This window comes from Aptenodytes forsteri, unplaced genomic scaffold (assembly GCF_000699145.1).
Source record: "Aptenodytes forsteri isolate BGI_AS27 unplaced genomic scaffold, ASM69914v1 Scaffold216, whole genome shotgun sequence".
Taxonomy (NCBI): Eukaryota; Metazoa; Chordata; class Aves; order Sphenisciformes; family Spheniscidae; genus Aptenodytes; species Aptenodytes forsteri.
Genome location: NW_008796114.1, coordinates 745388 through 767913, shown reverse-complemented (window position 1 = coordinate 767913; position 22526 = coordinate 745388). Strand labels below are relative to the sequence as shown.

General features: G+C 46.0%; 1 protein-coding gene across 1 annotated transcript; it reads right to left on the bottom strand.

Annotated features, from left to right (window-relative positions):
* Positions 1-279: 279 nt before the first annotated feature.
* On the bottom strand, positions 280-22520 carry WDR3 (WD repeat domain 3). The gene is made up of 26 exons (XM_009287164.1): positions 22458-22520; positions 21345-21554; positions 20769-20887; positions 18977-19055; positions 18535-18630; positions 17954-18064; positions 16817-16918; positions 16599-16696; positions 15575-15670; positions 15016-15246; positions 14102-14195; positions 13646-13747; positions 11153-11238; positions 10580-10715; positions 9810-9866; positions 9007-9107; positions 8745-8856; positions 8495-8629; positions 6851-6901; positions 6143-6208; positions 5186-5278; positions 4566-4613; positions 3227-3270; positions 2608-2736; positions 1707-1800; positions 280-1078 (listed from the first exon to the last, which is right to left on the bottom strand). The coding sequence occupies exons 1-26, from the start codon at positions 22518-22520 to the stop codon at positions 923-925; spliced, it is 2709 nt and encodes a 902-aa protein (XP_009285439.1). The 3' UTR covers positions 280-922.
* Between the last annotated feature and the right edge of the window lie 6 nt (positions 22521-22526).

Below are 22526 nucleotides of genomic sequence, written 5' to 3'. Positions count from 1 at the left end.
GTACTACAAACTAGTAACTTACCAACAGCAGCAGAGTTTTGCTCACTTTATCCTGCCCCACTGTGAAAATAAATCATTTTATCTGATACAGGACAAGAACAACGTTGCAACAATTCAGTGCAATTTCTGAAAACTGGAGCAAGTACAACGCAAACAACCCACGCTTCTCATGCTCAGTCTGCCAACTCTATGGAACAGCACAATCCTGGACGGCAGCCCATTCATTTTCTCCCACAGATTTTATTCTCTAAAAAAAAAAATCCTTTGAGAACTGACATACAGGGCAAGGCAGTTGAGGCTTTACTAGAGAAATATCAGGACAAAACTCCGTGAACAAAGTTGTCTCATAAAGCATATATAAATATGCCTTTAACAGAGTGCAGCCATGTTTTTCCCTGTCCCACTAAAAAGCAAGTGGCTGTAGACCAAGTTCTCACACTTTGGCAGAAGTCACGTAGCTTTGCCCAGAGGCTCTAAGCACTGCCACAAACCACCAGCAGGTGTCAAAACAGCGTAAAATGCTGCCAGCTGCCTTCCCTGGATAGGGCATGGTCCCATGAGCAGTCCATGTGCTGGATTCACTCTGTTTAGTTGAAACACTGCCAGAATGAGCTGACCTCTTCTGCAGGAGAAATCAACTCCATTTCTAACAGGCATTCTGCTGGAGGAAAAGCATGTACCTTTGACAGCCACCTCAGAAACAGTTCAAATGCATACGTTTGCAGCAGACTACAGAGAGTTCATCTCGGAGACAAGCATTCTGAGTTGGGGTTATATGCTGGGTTATACCACATGGGGAGGGGACAGACTTCGTCCCAGTCACCAGACATCATCACAGATGTTCAGCCACAAGAACACTTCCATGGCCAGCACTGAGGCTACATGACCCCATCCAGGTGCTCTGGGTCTTGGGCAGGAAATGCTAGAGCACTGCAAGAACCATCTTCTCTTTCTTCTTCCTCTTCCTCTTCTTCTCCTCAAAACGGTCAGTAGCATCAGCAAAAAATGTCACCTCATCCTTGGCCTCAATCTCCCTCTTCAGGTACTGGAGCCCTGCCATGTTGAATCCCAGCACATCCTGTAGAGACAGACCAGCACCACACTGTTGGGTACATCGCAAGCTTGTTAGGGGGCAGAGGGTCCTGCACTGGCCACCCTCTACTAAAAAATGATGAAAGGAAGACAATCCACACATTTAAATAAAGCAATATTAATTAAAAGTAAACTTCATCTGAGTAGGCGAACAATCAGTCCTGCACTCTGTTTCCCACAATTCTCACTTAAAAGCAGCTATAATCCACTGTATTTTGTGAAAGACAAGTTGCTGGCAGGGACCTGAAGCTGCCTCTGGGAAATGCACAGTCTGCATTATTTGAGAGACTAGTGGCCCACAGAAAAGCCCAAGAGAAATAGGGAGTTTATTTACCTCCTACATATTTAGAAACTAGCAAGCCAAATCCCAAATACATACATCAAAGAAAACCAAGAGTAAATGAGGGAGGGAGCACGAGCGCAGGATCACCACTGAGTAATCTCATATCAGGAAGAACATAAAGAAAAGGCAGCCTATTTGCATAGGAGGAAGGTGAAATGGGCCCAGGCCCCCAGCCAACTTTCCCACTGGACACCACAGACAACACATGCTCCCAGACATTGGTCCATCCTGTTATTCCAGATCCTGGAAAAGAGGAGGCTGCAACACTCACCCGGGCCTCGCTGACTCTGGAGATAGTGGTTTTCTTCAGATTTTCTATCACTGTCACCAACATGTGGTTGCCTGTGATCTGCCCAAAATGTATCCTGGAATAAAGCAGACAGCAATGTATTGCAGCATTGTTCTTAGAAACGTCAGACAGACCCTATCCTGAGCCTCTGTATGTTCTGGACATCGGATTTTTCTTGAATTAGGCCTCCCCAGACCAGCCTTATATACCAGACATGGGCAGATTTATCTGGAAAAGCTATTCTCTGAAGCTTCTCTTTAACATACAGTGCTTCAAGGGGAAGGTCTCTCTGGAGTACCCTCTAAGGGCATGGGCTCTACAATGACTATGCCAGTGAACAGTGCCATTTCAGCCTTGATGCAGGATCTTTCATACCGATGAGATTTGGGGGACCAGGACCAGCAACCCCATCTGGGCATGTCAACACTCTGCATCCGATCAGTCCATTCCTGCACACCATTCACTGCAGGCTGCAGTGATTCCTTGTCTCCTGCAGAGACCACATCTTTATTCCCAAGGATGCTTCCCAAGAGCTTCAGAGCCAGAGACATACAAGAAAGCCCAAGTTTTCCCCACACTCTTATGCTACGTGTGTTCATGGCAAGCAATGTCATCTTTGCAGCTCCAGGAAGGAGATGGGGTATATACCCCAGCTCTGTGCTGTCCCAAAGCACTGTCTCACAGCACAGAAGCAAGGAGTACCTCTGTTCACGTAACTGGTGCAAAGTGAGTTCATGACATGCACCAGCACGAGAGGCCCAGAGGAACCGGCAGGCCTACTACTGACCAGAGCCCTGTTAGGGCTTCCCCGGGTCCAGGTTCTGGACAGCAACAGCAGCTGAACTAAGACTAGCAGATCTGTCTGGGCACATGAAAGACTCACTTGAGCAGAAAGAGGAGAGCTCGGCACAGGAGTTCAACTTCCAAACCCAGGTGAATATATTCATTGAAGAGTCTGAGCAGGTCAGGGACATAGGAGAACGGCAGCACCAGGAGAGACTCTTCCAGCTCACTGAGGAGAAAGCAAAGGGAGAGAACCATTACTCTCAGTCACTGCACTGCTACAGATGAGCAGGAAACACTTCCGTATAGGAAGGCTCTGGTACAAAAGCTGTGCTAAGCATTCATCACCACTGGTCTGTGACTGCCCACAAAGCACAGTGCAGCTGCACAGACTAGAGCCCAGGCCAGCAGACATCTTCTGGCATAGGGCAGAAGGTAGCAGGCACACAGTCTTCCCTCCTCAGCATCCCCAAGCTGCTGCTCACATACATGTGCATACACATACGCAGGCTTCACCCAACATTTCCCACGAAAGGAACAATTTCCATTCCCCAATTCCATGCATGCTCCAAAAGAGGCTGCCAGGAACAGTAACTCCAGACTGCCCGGCACTGCCCATACCCAGCACAAGAGACCGTCCCAGGACCCTGCCAAACCTGGACCCAGAAATCCAATACTCAATCGCAAACCTGTTCAGCAATAAGGCTCTTGGGACTTACCTCGACTTGACCTTCTTGAAAACTTCCAGCACATACGCAGAAGGCTGTAACAGAGGAAAGACCAGCTCTGCGTATCAAGAAATATTCCAACGCAAACATGTGCCTTAAGGTCCATTTCACCCAGCTAAAAACACACAATCATGTCTTGTGAGATGGACAGATCAAGCTGAATACAACAAAGAGGAAACCCCTTCAGCTTCAATCAGCTACCAGTCCGGGACATCCTCCCTCCACAAAACATAAACCCAGCCTTCTCAGGATACTCTTAACTGGTGAAGAATATTGTGAAAAATCTAATTTATATTCAACCAGCTAAATAATCTCATATTCAGTTCAATGAATCTTCTGCAAACTGGATAAAAAACTTGGTGAAACAGCCAAATACATACAAAACCTTACACAAACTCATCTCCCAAAGACTTAATTCCTGCTACTCCTGTTTATCTGCTGAAAGTGTATGGCAGATGCAGAGCACAGCTGGGAAGTCTCTCCCAAGAAAGACAATAACAGACTGTCAATGCATAAAGTATTTTTGTTCATGGTCTGACATACTAAGTGCTCATCGTGGTCATTTCACCATGTAACAGGACATGTAATAACGTGCCACTGTGTTTTTACCCAGCAGCCTAGCGCTTGGGCATTCTTCCAGGACCTTGGAAACAGGTTCAAATCCCTTCCCTGTACAGTGATTCAATCAAACATCACCCACCTCCAAAGAAATTGCTAGCTGCTAAGCCATAGGATTTTATTCACCCCTGTTCAATCTATTCAACCTACAATTAGATATGCCTGTATTCACGAAGGGAGAGAATGGCTCTGGCTAAGTGCTTACTGATGTCACATGGTGGGGTGCACAGTGACAGGGGTTCTCAATTACCCATTCCAGTGGATGCTCAGGTATTTTGTGTTAGATGGCACAGCTCCTCTGGAATATACTATAGCATGGCAACTGCACCCTCCTGGCAGCAGGAAGATGTGCCCTTAGGCACAGAAAAGGTTGGAACTAGTTTTCCCGTATCTTGGAGGATACCGTAAACCTCTGGCTCATGATAAGGTACATGATAAGGTCATGGGTACCATCAGGGTTATGCTTAACCCTGATGGAGTTAAACTTTTGTAACACACATGCAAGATATTAAAAACCAAACACACAAATAAACACAAAAAACCCAAACTGTGTTCACTTTGCACAAGCAAAAGTGCTCAATTTTCATTTCAAGTTGAACCAAGTAGTCCTCCTTCCCCACAGCAACCCAGTGTTTCGGCTCAGCCAGCAAATCAAACAGCCCCACTCCGCTTGAGAATGGCCCACAGCCTGTGGCCTGGGCATTCCACTTACTGTAATATTTCCATAGGCACGGAGGATGGGATTGACAGGAAAGGGAACCTGGAGACACAGAATGGGTTAGAATGATGCAGGTGTGTGTGTACAAATGCATATTCCCAGAGAAAACCTTAACCCACAGTAGAAGAGAGCTTTTATCAAGTGTCTTCCTGCAATTCCCACACCTCCACCCTCCCCAGAACATCACTGAAGGCCTCATTTGCAGCCACTAGACAATCTCATTCCCAGATGTACGTGACTAACTCAAACATGTATGAATTTTCTTCCACTTCGTAATTGTCACTTTTCCCACCTATATCACAGCCCCGTATTTATCAAGGAGTGTTGAGATGAAGGCAAAGGCTAGGCTTTGGGATGGCTTTGCAGCAGCATGCTCTCCCACAGACAAAACTTACATCCTATGGTGACTTTAAACGTAAAGATTGTTAGAAAGAACACACCACTAACCATGCCCCAGGGCACACTGCCATCTTGTTCTCCAAAAGATTTCAGCAAATCTTTGCTATGTCCAGCTGTCCTGATTTTATCTGCACGCTGAGCCTTTCCACCCAGATGACAGAGCTGGAAGGATACACCCACACACCTTGGGACTGGGACATTCCTCAGTCTTTTACCTCTTTTCCCGCAGCTTTGCATATGGCCTTGTGCTCCATTAGTTTTGCCATCTCTTCTCTGTACAGTTCAATAGCTTCCATGATCCGCTCAGCCTGTGCAGCACAAGAATGGCACGTCAGTGACACCAAACAAGCCAAAGCAAAGCTCAAGTTCAACTGGACAAACGGAGGGGGAAGCAAGAGGGCTGACACGGAGCATCACAGGACATCTCACTCAGAAAGGTAACCTCTACTCCAGACTGCACCTCTACTCTGAGCACATCAGTCATGTCCTGAAGATGTCAAACACCATCCGCATTCCCCCCACTGCCCTGGGTGCTCTCTGCTGCAGCTTCAATTGTTGCCTTGACATTGAACTACACCCCAAGCAAGCAGTACCCCTTCAAGGCACAAGCCAAGGTCAGGCCATTTTGAGTATTCAGACTGAGGATTTCCTCTGTATTTACAAGAGCACCAGGCTGTTGAAATCTGCAGCCATGAAATTACCCACCCCCACACCGTCCTGGTACACTTCCCATCTCAGGTACTGCAATAGATTTCCACCTGCCACAGATGCCCACAGGACAGGGCAGCCCTTGGGGAAGAGGCCTGATGCCTAGAGAACATCCAGCTGCCTTGTGCTCCTTTGGGCTGCAAACCCCAAAGGGCAAGAGCAGCCCTGTCCCACACATGACAGGCAGAGAAATCTGCAGCCTGTGTATCTACAGGAACCTCACACCTTGTTCCCTGGAGAGATCTCGGGAGGAGATAATTCCTGGTGGGTGACTCTCCAGGGTCAGACCCCTCCCTGTTGGCCATGGAGCAGGACAGACTGCTCTTGCAGGCAGAGGTAATTCTGCCTTTATGTGACAGCACAGGTTACTCCTCTTCAAACTGATGCTCCAACCCTGTGACAGCCCCCCTCCTTGAGAGATTGGTAAGGCACAAAGCAATGCTGGGGGACCCACACAATCTTACCGCTTTGATGGTTTCAATAGTCTTCTTTCCTGCCAGCCCTATCTCTCCTTGCGTCTCTCCAGCCACCTACAAAATACAGAGTTTGCAGCTTCCTCCTTCAGCAGCTGAGCAGCTGATACACACAGGTACCCCCCTGCATCCTATCATGCTCCATGCTAAGAAAAGCCATCAGCCCCACTCCCTAAACCGCTCATTTATCTGGGGAAATACAGGATTTCCCAAGTGCACAGCTCTTCCTCAGGAACAGAGGCACCATGCTAACACTGAGCTCTGGGAGGCAGGTAAACACAGCTCTTGTTCTACCAACAGAGACCAAGCAATCCGATCAGTGTCAAAACTATTGGCAACACAACCCAAGCATCTGAGCAAGAGGGATCAGGCTTCCCCACCCATCCTGCACCCCATGGACCCGGAAGGAGCTGTCAGAAGGCAGCCCAGCCTTGGTACAGAGCTGGTGTGGACGTGAACTGGGGAGATAGGAGGGCCAACAGCACAGCAAGGTTTCAGCATCCACAGCTACTGTTTAGCAGTTTGGCCAGCTCCGCACACTCTCCTGAAGTTGTCTGTAGGAAGTACCAGTCAACTGCATCATGGGGCAACCACAGCTTCAGCAGCACCTCCCTGAGACCTCTTCTATGCCTCTTACAGAAATAGTTATTCCAGACTCTGTACAGTCAGACTGACACACACTCAGATGGTGCAACTCACCACAGGCTGCTCTTCCTTCGCCACACTCTCTTCATATTCAGCTTCTCGTTGCTACAAGTGGATGAGAACACAACATATTAACACAGGTGAGCAGGCAGCAAGCAAAGGTACAAGTCCCTTCCAAACTGGCTGAGCAAGGGAGGCTGCAGCTTCATGCAGCCCATTGCAAAACCAGGACAAATCAGCAGAGATCAACAATACCAGTGCAAAATGCCCACTTGTCCCTGGTCCCAACCCCATGGAGAACTCTGAAATCTCCCAGACAGAAAGAAATCAAGGTCTCTGCTCTGGATGCAGGAACAGCCCTTAGACAGCCCACCAAGCTGAGACAGAGACAACAGCAATTCAGCACCAGACCTTCCACCTGGCACACAGCACAGAAGAAACAAGCCTAGAAAAGTCCCAGGGTTGTCCTAGTCTGCAAGAAGAAAGAGCCTCCTGTATGGCAGCTCACACATGAATAGGGCCCCATCAGGGTATAATTCACTACTGGTGTATTCATGCTCACCTTGTTACTCAAATTTAACCCAAAACACACTTTTCTGGCATGTGGAAAAGGAGCTGTCCCTGCCTCTCCTTTTACCACCATCATTCCTCGCACACCAACTACTGGACATCAAGATGCTGCCCATGGGTCACCTCATCTCTCTGCAAACAGGCTGGGACAAAAAACCCCATTTATTGCAGGTTTCTCATCCACTCCTGCTTCTGCACATGTTTCTACACCCTTCCCCCACTGTCATTTGAGAACTGCTTTAAGAAAGGGAGACAAAGCCACGCTCCTCTGAGGGATATAGTGAAAAGACAAGAGTTACAAATTGTTCCAAGGGAATTTCCAATTGAATACGTGAAACAAATGTGTCCGCCAACCCCAAGGATGGTTCAGCACTTGGCACAGGTGCTCAGACAGCCTGGAAAGTCTCCTTCCTTGGAGACGTCCATGTATCAAGACAAGTCTCTGAGCAGTCTGATACAGCTTTAAGGTTATCCTGCAGTGAGCAAGGGCTTGGACTAGAGACCCCCCCCAGAGTTTCGTTCCTATTGAAGTCCTTCTGTGAGTCTATGATTCCTCACAATACACGCTCAAATGGAGTAGAAGGGGCTTCTTCCAGCATTGCCAAGCTCTGGGGCCTGCAATTGAGATAGAACAGACCTCTCATTTTTGGAAAAGGGGAAAAAAAGACAAACTGCATTTAACAGGAGCAGTGCTCTCCATCACTCCACAACAGCCACCTGCTGAACTGCCTCCAAAGCACACCTGAGTTGAAAGGAGCACAAGAGAATAAGAGAAAGTCAAAGACTGTAGCCAACAGACCTGTAGAAAACCACAGCTATAGAGGAAAGTCTGGGAAGCAAGAGAGAAGCAAAGCAGAGAGCAAGTTAGCCAGGCATTTGCAATGCAGTACAGACAGGCAAGCACCTGCAACATCTGCAGTGCTGTCTCCAGACAGCTCAGGGCAACAGTCCCATCATGCAAAAGATGCCAGTCAACCCCTGGGCACCTCAACACCAGGCTGCGGTTAGTAATGAGCCAATCTGCCAAGTGTGGAACCAGACTCTTCCACAGTGAAAAATGAGGAATCTGCCTGCTCGGGAGAAAACAGGTCTGGAAGTTGTCTTTGGCATGAAGGATGCAACTCTCACCATCTCCCTCTCCTCTTCCAAAACAAGTGGCTCCCTTGTCCTTTCCCAGAGGCGCAAGGACTTGTCATGGGATGCTGACACCACGTAGTCTCCATTGGGACTGAGTGCCAAACACCACACCTCCTGGTGATGCCCCTGCATGGCAGACAGAAGAGGTAAGACATGAACATCACCCGGCTCCCAGCCCCTGAGACAAGTGCTGCTTATGCAGGGATAATGCTTCCTTTCAACAGTCTCCAAAACTTCCTACCTCCAGTGTCTGGATGTGCTCAAATTTATCTGCATCCCACTGCTTAATCTTGCTGTCCTTCCCAGCTGTGAAGAAGAGATGGGATTTCGCCACAAACTGCAGATACATCACACTGGAAGAGAAAAAAGGCTCAAGTTCACCCACTTGGATAACACTGCAGACCTCCCCCCACTCTATGCTGGACAAAAAGGTTATTGCTGGATCACAACCTCTTGGAGATAAGATAGCCCACAGCCCAAAGATGCTGTAGGATTTGACTGACCTGTCATCATGGGCAAAGAGAGAGCGGTGACAGTCCCCAAAATCCAAGCCCCAAATCTTCACATTCCTGTCAGCAGAGCCGGTCGCAATTAGAGTCCCATCCTACAGAGCCACAAAAAGAGAAGAGGGTGTGGGTAGCTGGCTGGCAGCCCCATGAGGAATTGCTGCTGAACCAGTGACTAAGCAGTGCTGAGTAGGCAGATACCTGGCTCCTGAAACATGCCCTCCTGATCCCTCCAACTCCTCTCACCAGGGTGGCCCATGCTTGTGGTACTGGCACAGCCCACTGACAGCACCCTGGCTCTTTTCTGAACCTCCAGAGGCATTTAAGACCTTAGCTATATCTTTACATTCTTGGCTTCCAATGAGCCTCACTCCAAAGACACCCCAGAGCAAGATGCAGCCCAAGAATGAACAGGCATGAAGAGGCTGCTCCACCTCAGCACCTGCTCTCTGCTCCTACTAACGAAGAATTCAGGCTCCTCTCACAAGTTAGTAACTTCAGCAGAGAGCAGGCTGTACCTCTTAAGATGAGTGTAGGGAACCACCACAGCATTTTAATTTCCACTTGCTCACAAAATGTCCTGGTCAGTTCTGTTATGACTGCTACTCCGTGACCCCTCCCAGTGAGCACAGGACTGCGGGATAAGGAGGGGCTTGCTGTGTCCCATCAAGAAACTGCGAACTCGGGAGCAAGGAGGTGACAAGAAAGCATTATCCTAGAGGCCTTGCTGCCAGCAGAGGTTCTCGCAGTCATCCGTATCACCACAGTCCCACCTAACACACAGCCCTAATGATACTTACATAGGAGATGTCCATACACAGCACTGGCAGCTTGTGTCCATACAGAGAGAGGAAAAACTGAAGCAGAAGAAAGGTGTCTCAGTTAGACATGCTGGGTAGAGATGTGCGAAAATCTCAAGCTCCAGACTAGTTCTGCTCTGCCTCAGGAGGTCTGTCTTTCTAGCACTGCCCCACTGTCACTCTTGCCCTGAACACTGTTAGCAGCAGGGCCATGATGGTAGAACTGACACGAGGGTGGAAGTACCCAAGCAAGCTGAGCTAACGCTGGTGCTAATCACCACTGCCTATGGAGTTTCCCTCTGTTTCTCTTTGCCTATCTGTCAGTGCTGGTCTGTCTTGTGTCGTTCCCTAACATTCACATGCTAATACACAACTCACAAAACCACCACACACTGCTCACAAGGAAGATTCTCCTCCCCCAGGCTTTGCCTCTGCTATGACTTATTTAATGCCATGTGTGACACATCCATCCCCACCCTTACAGTGCCTCATAGCTTTGGAGTACCACCATGCCCGCAGGGTTTAGAGTGAACCTTGCCACCTGCAGGTTCACAACACTTCCAGATGAAAAATGGATCTTCTCCCCAATGTGGGCCAGCCATGGTTCTGTCAGGTTTGCTAGCAAACAGGCACCTGAAGTGGGATGCATGGTCTCTCTGATTCTTACTTGTGTCCCACAATAAACAGACACTTTTCCTATGTATTCCTGATCTTTCAGGCTACAATTACATCACTCCCTGCACAGTCTCACAGCCCATTTGGTCATGCACCTTGAGCGTGTCAATGTAGAAAATCTTCACAGTGCAATCCAGTAAGGAGACAGCCAGCAGTTTCTGGTTGGGGCTGTACCGCACACAGAGAACATCTTCATCCAGCTGCAAAATGCGCACATGTTTCATGGAGAGCCTGGCAAGAAAAAGGAAAAAAACAATTGTTATCCCAAACAAACACGTTGGGAAGAGGTATGAATACAACTCCCACATTGCACCCTGGGAAAGCAAGTGAATTCTAACACGCAGCATCTCATTCCTCATTACGACTTGAGCAAGACAGGCACTGCAGGCTGATAAAACTTCGCTGCTAAATTTACTGCTTAATGATCTGGATGCCCATCCTGTGATTAGAAGCTAAACTCACACACAAGCAAGAGATGAGAATGTGGCAAGTGCCCTTCCCCAGATAAGCTCAGACCTTCACAAACCAGCACTGAGCTCACACTCTTCTCCATGTGTTCCACATACATGTCATGGGCACTTCTTACAGTGCACAGCAAAGGCCAAAGCATCCATCAACGACAATAAATACTGCAGCTGAATGTAGTCTAGAAAGGTTTATTTTCTCACCTTTTCTGAACACTGCTCTCATCCTTCACAAGCTCAAACTCCCAGAACTTGACGCACTTATCGGCACCTCCTGTCACAAAGCCACGCTGCAGGGGAAAACAAAAAAAATTATTGTGAAACCAGTTTTGCTATAGCCCAGAGAAATTCTACACAAGGAATTGTCAACACACAAGGAGGTTTTTGAAACATCCCACATTCCTATAGTATTAATGATTAAGTGGACACCTCCAGGAGCACTTGCTCTGGTTGGAGCATGCATTACCCTTTGGCTGTGCAACAACAACAATTTCAAAAGCTCTGTCAAGGAAATCTAAGGCAAAGACTCCAAATGTAAATCAAACATGGGCTGAAACTTTGGGACTGAAAGCAGTCATCTCAGCTGTAGGTAATGATGTGCTAGTGTTTTATGGGCAAGTTGACACTCTCACTGTTACTGGATCACACACACCTTACCACCACCCCACAAGCACAGCCTTCTAAAGGAAGAACAGTTCAACGTTATCCCTTTTACATTAAGAACAAGGGTAAAATCTGTCCCATATGTTTTAATCTGTAGGGTGAATGAATCTCAGGCAGGTTATTACTTGCTATGGTTTTGATTCCACTAAAAACCACTCCAGCTTCTAGCGCAACATGACCACGTAAGAAAAATAAGAAAGGCATACACAACAAACAGAAGAAAGTGGAAATTGATAGAAACCAATATGAACCTGAACTGTGGTAATGGAAAAAAACTGATACAAGGAGTAAAAGACACAAACAGATTTCTGCAGCCAGGGTGGTTAGGTCAAACAGTGAGTGTGTGCATGTAAAATGGGAACATTAAAAAAAAAAAATCTTTTCAGTAGTACTGACCCATTTCTAGAGGGAAGTATGAGAACTATTAAACAGCAATGCTCAGTAAACATGGGTTCAGTAAACATTTCTCATCTGTTGTGCTCAGGGAAAAAACACGTACCATAATCACATTACAAGACAGTGATGAAAAACTGCTCCAAAAACTCACAGGCTGTCAAAAAGCAGCTACCTATGTCAGACATTTATAAATCAATGGTTCAGATCCCCCGAATCCAAGATTTTTACAGAGCAGAATGAGGTACTCTGTAAACCGTCAATGTCCATTCTCAGCAACTTTGGAAATACTGGGGGAGATCCAGGAAGAAACTAATGTAACACCATAATTCAGAGTAAATAGGCAGGCCTGGTAACTGTGAGCATGGTCAACAGAAGTAACAGGTAATTGCAGTTTCCATCAAACAAAGAAAGTAAACTGAATATGGATAAAAGAGCTTATGGAAAATTAATTTGATGGGGATTATCCTTTTCCTTAAGATTAAAGCTGTAGTTGCTAATAGTAACAGTGTTGCTCAAGCAAGGCATGCCTCTTGGTGTTGTGCTACATTTTCATTACAAAACTAGGATAATATAGTTCAATAGAGCACATACTCCATGGATTAAAGATGAGCTAAGAGGTTTCAAAGCTTAATTTTAATTGAGAAATACCTAATAACGTGACACTATGCTGCTTACATATTTTAAATTACATAAAATTTTACAGATTTTATGGATTACTAGAAAAATAACCAATTAAATATATCTATATAATGTCAGCTATTCAATCTATCTGAAAAAGAGTGCCCTAACAGAACCAAAACATTAATTTATACGTGAGGAAGCAGGGATCTAAGTCCCACATATATGCCTTCCGCAAAGCAGTGCCCCAAAATGGGCTTTGAGGGACACTGGATTATTATCTGAATACACATTCTCACTGCAGAGCTATCGCCAAAAGAGCTAATTAAGTCCTTGGATGGATTCAAAAAGGCATTGGTGCATTTGGCACTGGTATAATTCCTATCACACAGTGCACCCAGATCCTGGGGCCACCAGCAAAAAAAGACTACAGTAACTTAAAAAGTACCACAAGAACAATTAAGAGCCTGGAAAACATATCCTGCAGGGACAGGAGAAGCTCAGCCTAGTGACCATCAGATAGATGGGGAGGCTGATTTGGTCACTCAAGAAGAGCGCAACACAAAGAAAAAACATCACTATGTTAACGAGATCTTTAATCCAGCAGACAAGCAGCAAATTTAACAAGGAGACAATCAGCCCCTGCAGCAGGTTATGAGGGGCTGAAGCTCTCCACGGCTGGAACACATCCACAAGGTATGTATTGCTGCACACACAGACTCCACCAGGGAAGTCCAAGTGTTCTCAATCATTGCAGAAGCCAGATGAGGCAATGAGGATGGCCCCACTCAGCCCAAAGACTCATTGCCATCTGCCACACAACTAGAGAGATTATTCATCAAGCTGTGCATGTATCCACAGTTAAAGTTCCTAGATGCTACCAGCTGCATCCTCCGCCTCCCAGGATAAGGGGTTCCCATGCTCCCATCAATAGTGCAAACACAGCACTATAGGAAGAAGCTACATGAAAAGACGTGCAACAGACGATGCTTAGAAGGGTTAGAACTTAGGAGGAGTTACCTGGTCTGGTGAAAGGGCAATGGACCACACCGCCCCGTCATGAGCATTAAGTGTCTCCATCAGACTCCCAGAAGCCAGGTCATACAGCTGCAGCTTCCCTGTCTGCAGAGAGACACATCACAGAGGACAAATCAGCCCCTCCACCTTCATGACACTCGATAGCTCCTAGCAGGAGAGCACCCCTGCCACCCATCTCCTGAACAGCCAGCTTCATTAGATGGCTGTTCTCTGTCAGGGACTTCCCAAAGCTCTTCCCAGCTGTCCAGCTTAAGCCATAGGAGCTACATAAAGAGTCTGGGAACAGAGCAGAACCTGACTGTCAGAGAGGTTTTTACACCTAAAACAGAGTGCTCCAGATCAGGAGACGCAATGCATTTTCTGTAAGGCTGCCTTAATGACATTTTCAGAACATTTCCCGACCTGGGCAATCTAGAGTGCAGAAGGGACACTATTTACCTTGGTGCCAACGATGACCTGCCGATCTCCTGGGACAAAGAGCGAGCAGAGTGCGTACTCACAGTCCATTGTCCGGATGCACTGCAAGGTCAATCTGTGGACAAAGGCAGAGCCCAAAACCTCTTAGCACACACAAAAACTGGCCCACTAAGTGAGACATGCTCCAGAGTGGCCTCTGCCCACAGCTGTCTTTTCAGCTGGGGCCAGAAGATACACCACCACCATCCTATGCTATCCAGCATTACTGCTAAGAACATTTTCCATAAAAGCATGCAGTTACATAGCTGGCCATCGTGACTTATTGCTGTTATGAGCAAGGACAGAGCTCCTGTTCTCCAACAACAATTCCTGTCATTCAGGAGAGGGAGGAGGAGTATAAGATAGCACACTCAAAGGAAACAGAACTTGAAATCAGCACCAGTCAGGAAACACTGGGACAACACTCTAGATCAAAACAGCAGCCTACTCTGTCTAATACTAGATCCTTCAGATAAGATGCCAAGAAACCCACATGTTCCCTAAAAAACAGGCAATAGCTAGTTTAGGGTAACAGTACCTCTTATTAAAAAGGAAAAAAAGCCCAACAAAATACAGTCTATTCTGGACTGCTATGTATGACCTTTGTGTTTAGAGATTTGTCTTTCCATACCTGCCATTAAACTTAGCCTCAGTGCTGCTTTACAGCATCAAACTCCATGAGTTAATTATGCAGTTTTAGCTCTATAGCTTCTCAGTTTCCCTAACAAGGAAAGCAGTCAAATAGTTTTCTATTTTCTTCCTTTACTTCATTCACTATTTTATATTTCTCCATCATCCCCTCTTCCTTATCACTGCCTATCTGAACACAGCATCCCTGAGTTCTAGGAGACTGACACACATAGGGCAGAGGGAACTGACACAACTGGACTGTGTACCTGTTCCAAATCTTTACAGACTCTGCAGCTGCTGAGAGAATGGCAATATTGTCAGAGCTAAAAGCCAACGTCCTGACATCACTCCGGTGGCCTCCAATGGTTATCCTGGATGCACGAACAGCCTGTGGGACTTGCGCTGACAAGTTCAGGTTGTACGACTCAATGATGTTGTTCTGGAGCAGCAGTACAATCTTCAGCTCTCCTTTTGGAGAGAGAATCAAGTCAAATGACCTGTTTGAGTAGACAAAATCAGAGCTGTTAACAGGGGCATAAGACAAAATATAGGAAGGATCAAATATCAACAACTGAGAAAGAGGAATATAGACAGAGGCATGCCACAAGCAAGTGCACACTAAGCCACAGAGGTGTGCACAAAGGAGACCACTTGTGGAAGAGGTGTGAATGGACTGGAGATCGTGGTAGGCCTCTCCCCAGCTCCAAGCTGAACAGATGTCAAGGGGGAAACTTCTTCCATCTCTCCCTATATTGAGCTGTGCAGAGCTCTCCCTGGGTAGCTGCATAACCACAGGTCAGCCTTTACAACAGGCTTTCCACTCACTTGATTTTAGAAGAAGCTCTGACGTTAGCGACCCGCTGAATCTCATCCTGCAGGCTCAGCTCCACACTCCTTTCAGGCTCCTCTTCAGAGTTCTGTCTAGAAATGTCAGATAATGGAGGAGAGTCAAATAACCCAGCACAGCCAAAACAAACTAACACAGAGACAGAGAATAACATAAGGAAACCACTTACAGCCTGCTGAAAACAACCGCCCTCTTATCCAGCAGTGCTAACGACATTTAAGAACAGGGTGAGACAGTGAAGTTCATGCTGGTATGCAGACTACTAAAGAGACAAACTGGCTTAAAAAAAGGCAACCTCCTCCGGAGCCAAAGCACTTGAACAAGGAATGTTAGAAAGATGGGTACAAAACAGACAACAGAAAGCTGTGTTTGAGTGGGAAATCAGCTTCTGCTCATCTCCTACCACTCACCAAAAGTCATCAGCCGTTGCCAAAATGCATCTCCAGATTTACGTGCCCTGTGCATCAGTTTCTACCCTGGAGCCAGACCTCTCCCTAAGGGCTGTTGTCAGGCACCTGTTAAGTGCCAGGATACCCAGAGAGACACTTAACACAAAGTAAACATTAATAAAGCTCTCACCTGTATCTCTGCCTGCTGTAAAACAGGAGATGAGGTTATCAGAGTCACTCTGACTTCTCAGATGAAACTCTCATTCCTGTCTGTCCTATCAAGGACTTTATTTGATGCACCAAGCAGTGTAAATATGAATGTCAGGTAGAAGTGAGCAGCTCTGAAAAACCCATTTTATATCCATTCCTTTGCACACATTAGCTTTTTTTGCAGGGGGAAGACTCAGAAAGAAAGGTTATTTCCTTAGTCTCTGGGAGCAGTGCTGCTCCAACAAGCACCAAGGATGCACGGGAACAGTGACCCCAAAATACAACAGCTAGCACAGACAGAATGACCAGCAGCTTGGAGTTCAACCATTGGGTCATGCTGCTGAAGGGCTTTTCTAACAGTTCTCTGGACACAGCACCCAAATACTTCCAAAAGACTGCTTACTTGGCTTTTTTCTTTGCTTTCTTCATTTTCTTTTCCAATTTCTTTTGGACTTCCTCTTCAGAAAGGACAGAGAACACTTCCAGAACAGCGTCTGTTCCCTAGAGACAGAACAAACAACGTCAAAGGTACCCAAAGCCCTGGCTGGCCCTTACAGAAATTACCCGAGGTCTCTAACAGCCTCCTCTACAGCTTGATAGCAGAGCCCCCCCATTACTTACATGGCAGGCCAAAATCTTGCCCGTTCGGTCTGTGGCAAGAGTAACTATTCTGTCTCTCCCTTCCCGCATGATGGATCCAACTTTGCTGCACTTTACGAGGCGCTATAGGGAAAGGAGAACAACTTTGGTCTGAAAGGTCAAGTGATCTTGTCAAGTAAACTCAGAAACCTACTGGCAAGGGAAGTCAAGAGGAGAAGAGGGGAAAATGAACCTACAGGGTCCTAGTAGAACAGCTAGCAAGGATGATCTCGGGACAAAACAAGCATTTGTGTGAGCTACAGGCTTATCTCGTTATGTTTTGTTGCATTTTAGCTGAAAATAATCATTGACAGTCTCAGTGGAAGAATAACTTTATTGGCAAACCATACTCATTTAAGAGTCAGAGCTGAATTTTTATGCTACAAAGGCAGCAGAGGTCAGTTCCTCTGTCAGAAGAGGCAGAGAAGGTGAGAACAGAGACTCTTAAAAACAGGTGGTTGAAGGGAGAGAAATCCTCTGGAGAGGAAGTTGGAAAAGTATTTAACAAGGTCAGGCATCTACCATAACTACAAGCAGTCTGAAATCTGAGGAGGACCCCAGAAAGTTCCACCGGAAAGACAGATTCAGTAAAGTCTCCACCAGCAGCACAAGTGGGAACGGCTTTCCGCAATTGAATCTCACACCATATTTCGTTATGGTTACTCTGACGTCTCAGCTTCTGCTACTGACCTGCAAAGCTGGGCATCAGCACTGCACCCAGCAGCTGCCAACCAGCTAGTAACTATTTTATTCCTGTGTTGTTCAATGAAAGAGCTCCGTTAGCACTGTCAAACTTTAAACACTTGCTAGTTCCCCCAAACAGAAGGCAAAGAAAAAGCTTTCAGTGAACAACAACACATGCATGTGTTTTGGTACACATACTTCTGCTGATGTTCTGCAGGTAAATGGGGCAGTAACTGCTGCTGAGGAAGATGTTGTGAAGCAAGACAAGAATTACCACATTTTCCCTACCAGGCTAAATATGACACTCAGGGTATAAACCCAATACAGAGGAGCAATGTGTGAGTGACTCTCAAACTCCTGCTGGCTCTGCAAGCAGCACCATGCAAATAGGGTTAAATACACCATCCCACAGACAGCATGGAAAACTGAGCTTACTTCCTCGGGATGCTCATCCAGCTCCAGGGTCTCATCCTCTTCAGCGTTTTCTTCTGCTCCAGGTGAAGATCCTTTGCTTTTCTTGGATTCTGGCTCATCAGGGTCTTTTACCTGCTCATGGACAAAAAAACCCTAAGGAATACCTTAAACCACAAGAGCTACGGTGTTTTGGTTCCTGTCTCACTTACACTTCATTTCCCTGGAGGAACAAGTGGTTAGTATACACTGCAATAAAGGAGTGGCCTACAGCATGCCTGTAGGCACCAAACACTCCATGTCCTCCCCTGCTTATCATCCACCCACAAGACTCTCTTCTCTAGCCATAAGCCAGAAGGCAGGAAGATCTGACACACTCTGGAAACCTTGCTCTGGAAGTGCTCGCAGCTTCACTTGCACGCTCAAAACACAGAAAACAGCAGTGTCTATCTCAAGAGCAGCTTCTGGACCCCTCAGACAGCAAAGACATTGCTTTGGCTCTGTTTCCCAGAACGTCAATCAGATTTAACATGTTCCAGACCCATCGTAGCCCAAAGGCAAGCAACTGGACAAGACTGTGAGGGGTTACAGAGGGAATATCTTACCTCCTGGATATAAGTGATATCCCAGACCCTCAGCTCACTGTCAGCACTCCCAGTGATCAGACGCTTCTCTTCGGATATCAAAGCCATCCCCCAAACCTGTCCAGAGGCACAATGTGAGGAATTGGCTTATGGCTCCTTTAACTATCGTAACAACAGCAGAGCATCTTTAATTGATTTATTTAAACGGCAACCAAGAAAAGACTGGATCTAGCCGGGACCTCCTCCGGGGACATCTGCATTGGAATTGTCACCCACTGCACGTTGATGACAGCCCCTGGAAAGTTTGGAAGTTTCTCATTTGCTCATCTCTAAAGCCTAATGACAAGCAAAATATATCACAGTGCCAGTTTAGAGCTCCTGAGAGCAGGGAAAGCACCAAGTGAGCCATGACATGTAATCCAAAGTCCCTCCACCCCAACAGCTCCCCACACATCCTCTTTACCTCAGTACGGTGTCCAACCAGAGTTTTGAAGCAGTGCTGGGTGTCCAGATCCCACCATTTCACCAATGTGTCTTTGCCACTGGAACAAAGAAGAAAAACTCGAGACATGAGGAAAGACTGCCAGAGCTCATGTGCTTGGAAAAGTGGTAGAAATACAAAAAATCTAAAACAAGGCACAACATATCACAGAGCAGCTGCTCAGACATTGAATTTTGCAAGCTATGCAAGGACAAAGTATAGCAATACAAAGCTGCTGCAAAAAGGTATCTAGCAAGTCATTGAAAACTGCTTCCTCCTCTGGATTCAGCTGCAAGCCCGTGTCACACAACTTCCTTTCTCGCTTATTTAGGGTAAGAACAGTACGTGCAAAGTGCTGATCAATTCTAAAGCTGCCTCTAAAACCCCTCTCCACATTCTCAACCTCTGCCGTGCCTGTGCATTGACCAGGCTACAAGAAAAGCAGATGCCTTCATTTTGAGCAGTGATTTGCAGCTGCTCCTCCTAACGGAGAATTACAGCTGTTTCATCCTTCTAAGCCCCCGTAGAATTAGACCTCCTTGAAAACACATTTCTGGCTATATTATGCTACCCCAATGCTACAAGAGCACCCAAGAAAAGTAATTTGAACATTTATACAGATTCTTTCAGTACAACCGACAACAATTAATACTTTTTTATTTTTGGTAACTTTGTTAGAGCCTATTTTCCTCAATAAGTTTCAACTAAATCAAAATTTAAAACTTGTTGTTCCATTACTAAGCTCCCTCAGGACAAAAAAAATTCTGATTACAAATTATATTTATTGTTAATCCATCTCTTTTGTTACATAGGATCCAAAGGTACTTGTAAATTGGACATATGAAAATATCACAAAAAATTCTGTACACAAAGGACTGCAGTTAGCTGCTTGGGCAAAAAAAAAAATCTAAAGAAGCAAAACTTTGCATCTGCAGAAAAACAGGATAACATCTCTACTCTGTTAATAACAAAAAAAGAAAAAAAGAGGAATTCTTTATCTCAGTTTAGCTACTAAGAGAATTAAGAAGCATTTCTAAAGTTGACCTGCAAAGACTTGAAATTGCATTAAGAAACAAGCATCATCTACCAAACCAACAAAAAACTACTTTTTCCATTGAAACAACAAAAAAAGCACAAGAAACTTGTTGTAATTTTACACTGAACTGATTGCATGCACTTTTCTATTAAGCTATTAGATGACATATTAATAAATAAAAAATTATTGACAGGTATTTGAGTAAGAGTATCTTCTGTCAACTGTTTATTATTAAAGGGATACAGTCAACTAGCAGCTCATGTTGAATAACTAAAAACCAACTCAAAAAACATCTATCATCTTTTAATTAATGCCTATAATTACAACCTACTAGGAAGCAATTTTTCTGTCACATTGCTGTGTGAATTACACATACAGAAGTTTAGTCTGCTTAATTCTTCAAGATAAACAGCAAAAATGGTTACATACATAACGAACATATTATCACTGTTCCTTGTTACAATAATTCTAAGTTGCTATATTTACCAGCAAGTTAAACCCTTTTCCAAACACTATTTTTCAGGATAGCCACTTCAGTTCCGCTTAACACATTTGGATTGAGGCACTGGACTTTTGAAATATGCGGACATGACAAAAATCATATTCTAAGATGTTGGTGGGCCCAAGATATCATGAGTCAAGAAGGAAAATACAAATGGCTGTAGCACCTAGGATGTCTAAATTGCAAGTAAACCATGGCTGCTTTCCTGATCGACCACTACACTTAGCCTAGCTCACCTGGTGACCAACAGGTTCTTCTCCTTCAAGAAAAGGACTTGAGTGACAGCATCCTTGTGTCCTCTCAGCCGGTACAGACCACTCTCATTGATGACATCCCACACGATGACATCTGTATCCTGGAACAGACAGAGTGTCTCCAAAGGACTGGCATCTGTCTCTGCAAAATGTCTACCTCTGCTATGAGATGGAAAAGGTTACCTGAGAGCAAGCTTTCTCACTCTGAATTTGAACGTTAGGGACGATTAATGCAAGTGACATTCCTTCCCCTGAGGTACATTCAGACCGACAGATGCACCTCTGCCCTGCCTTTTGCTATTCCCGACCTCACAAGCTTCTTCACCTTTAACAGCTCTTCTAGTACCCCACTCCTGCCCTGCAGACCCCACTGCTCTCCCAGCCCTGGGCTCCCCAGCTCCATCGCTGTCTTGCAGCCCTAACTCCTCTCATTGCCATCCTCTGGCTATAGGCAGAGGCCACATAACCCACTTAAAATACCAAACATTTCAGTGCAGGTCAACCTTCTCCACAGACCATCTCTATGAAAGGGCTGTTCTCCAGATGTGCAACCCTCACCTTTGAGCCAGATACCAGCCGGCCACCCAGATGGTCATACTGCAGGGCTGTAACTGCAGCCTTGTGTCCGTTGAAAGTGATATTCGCTTCTCCACTTAGGAGGCTGAAGACACGGATTGATCCATCTTCATACCCAACAGCCAAGTGCAACCCATCTGGAGAGGGGCAGAGGCAACTGACCTCCTGCTTGAGACCCTTAAGGATAAGAACCTGCAATTTTTAGGAGACAAAACACATAAAATGTTGATAAATGGCATGTCAGAGCCAGATACTTAGCAGAAAGAATATACTCTGCTCTTCTACTGAGCTTCCAGCTGAACACTTCTGCCACTTTAGAAGTTCATTTTCCAGCTTCCTGCACCGAATAGTGTCATTAGCCCCATTTTACAAGGCAGACAGCAGTTAGGAGGGAAGTAATTTCTCATAATCAAACAGGAAACTGGTACAAAATGAGGCCTAGAACTCAGAAGCCCAAATTTCTGCCCCTGCACTTAAAAGTGCCAGAGAGCAAGGAACATTGTTTGAGAGTAATGCCTGAACGCTTCTTCCTGACCCATCCTCTCTTGCTTGGCCTGTCTCAGGACAGAGCTGCTTTTCCACAGACTGCACAAGAACTTGAGAACGATGAAAACATCTCTAAAACAACATGCCAGCAGTCACCGCTCTAGGGGCTGTAAAGCAAATCCTGAATTCAGTTTGTAGTGGACAGTAGTACTTACAATGATGTCAGAATCTGACAGGAGGAAACATGTAGCAAAATCCTTAAAAGTTACAGCTCACAAACCCATTACAGGATACAACTTTCACATGGGAAGCCCAGTTCCACAGCCGAAACAAAAACTCCACGACACCCGTTTCATCCCACAACTTTCACACAGCGCTGCTGCTGGTGGCCAGGTAAAAAGGGAACAGCTTTCCAGTCACTGGGGCAGCAATTACTCTTCCCCAGCTGAGGTACCGAAGACAAATCTCAAAGGATCGACGGCGAGATTCAGCCAGGGCACAGCCAGCGCTGCAGACTCGCACCACGAGCAAACCTCAGGGTGTGCTCAGACTACAGAAAAGGGGGGAAGCTGTGGAGGTGACACTTCCCTTAAAACGTAGCCCACTAACACAAGCAGCTTTTGCTTCAGATGGTCCAAAAGCGCCGCACGCCGCATCCCCCCCGCTCCTCATCGCCCC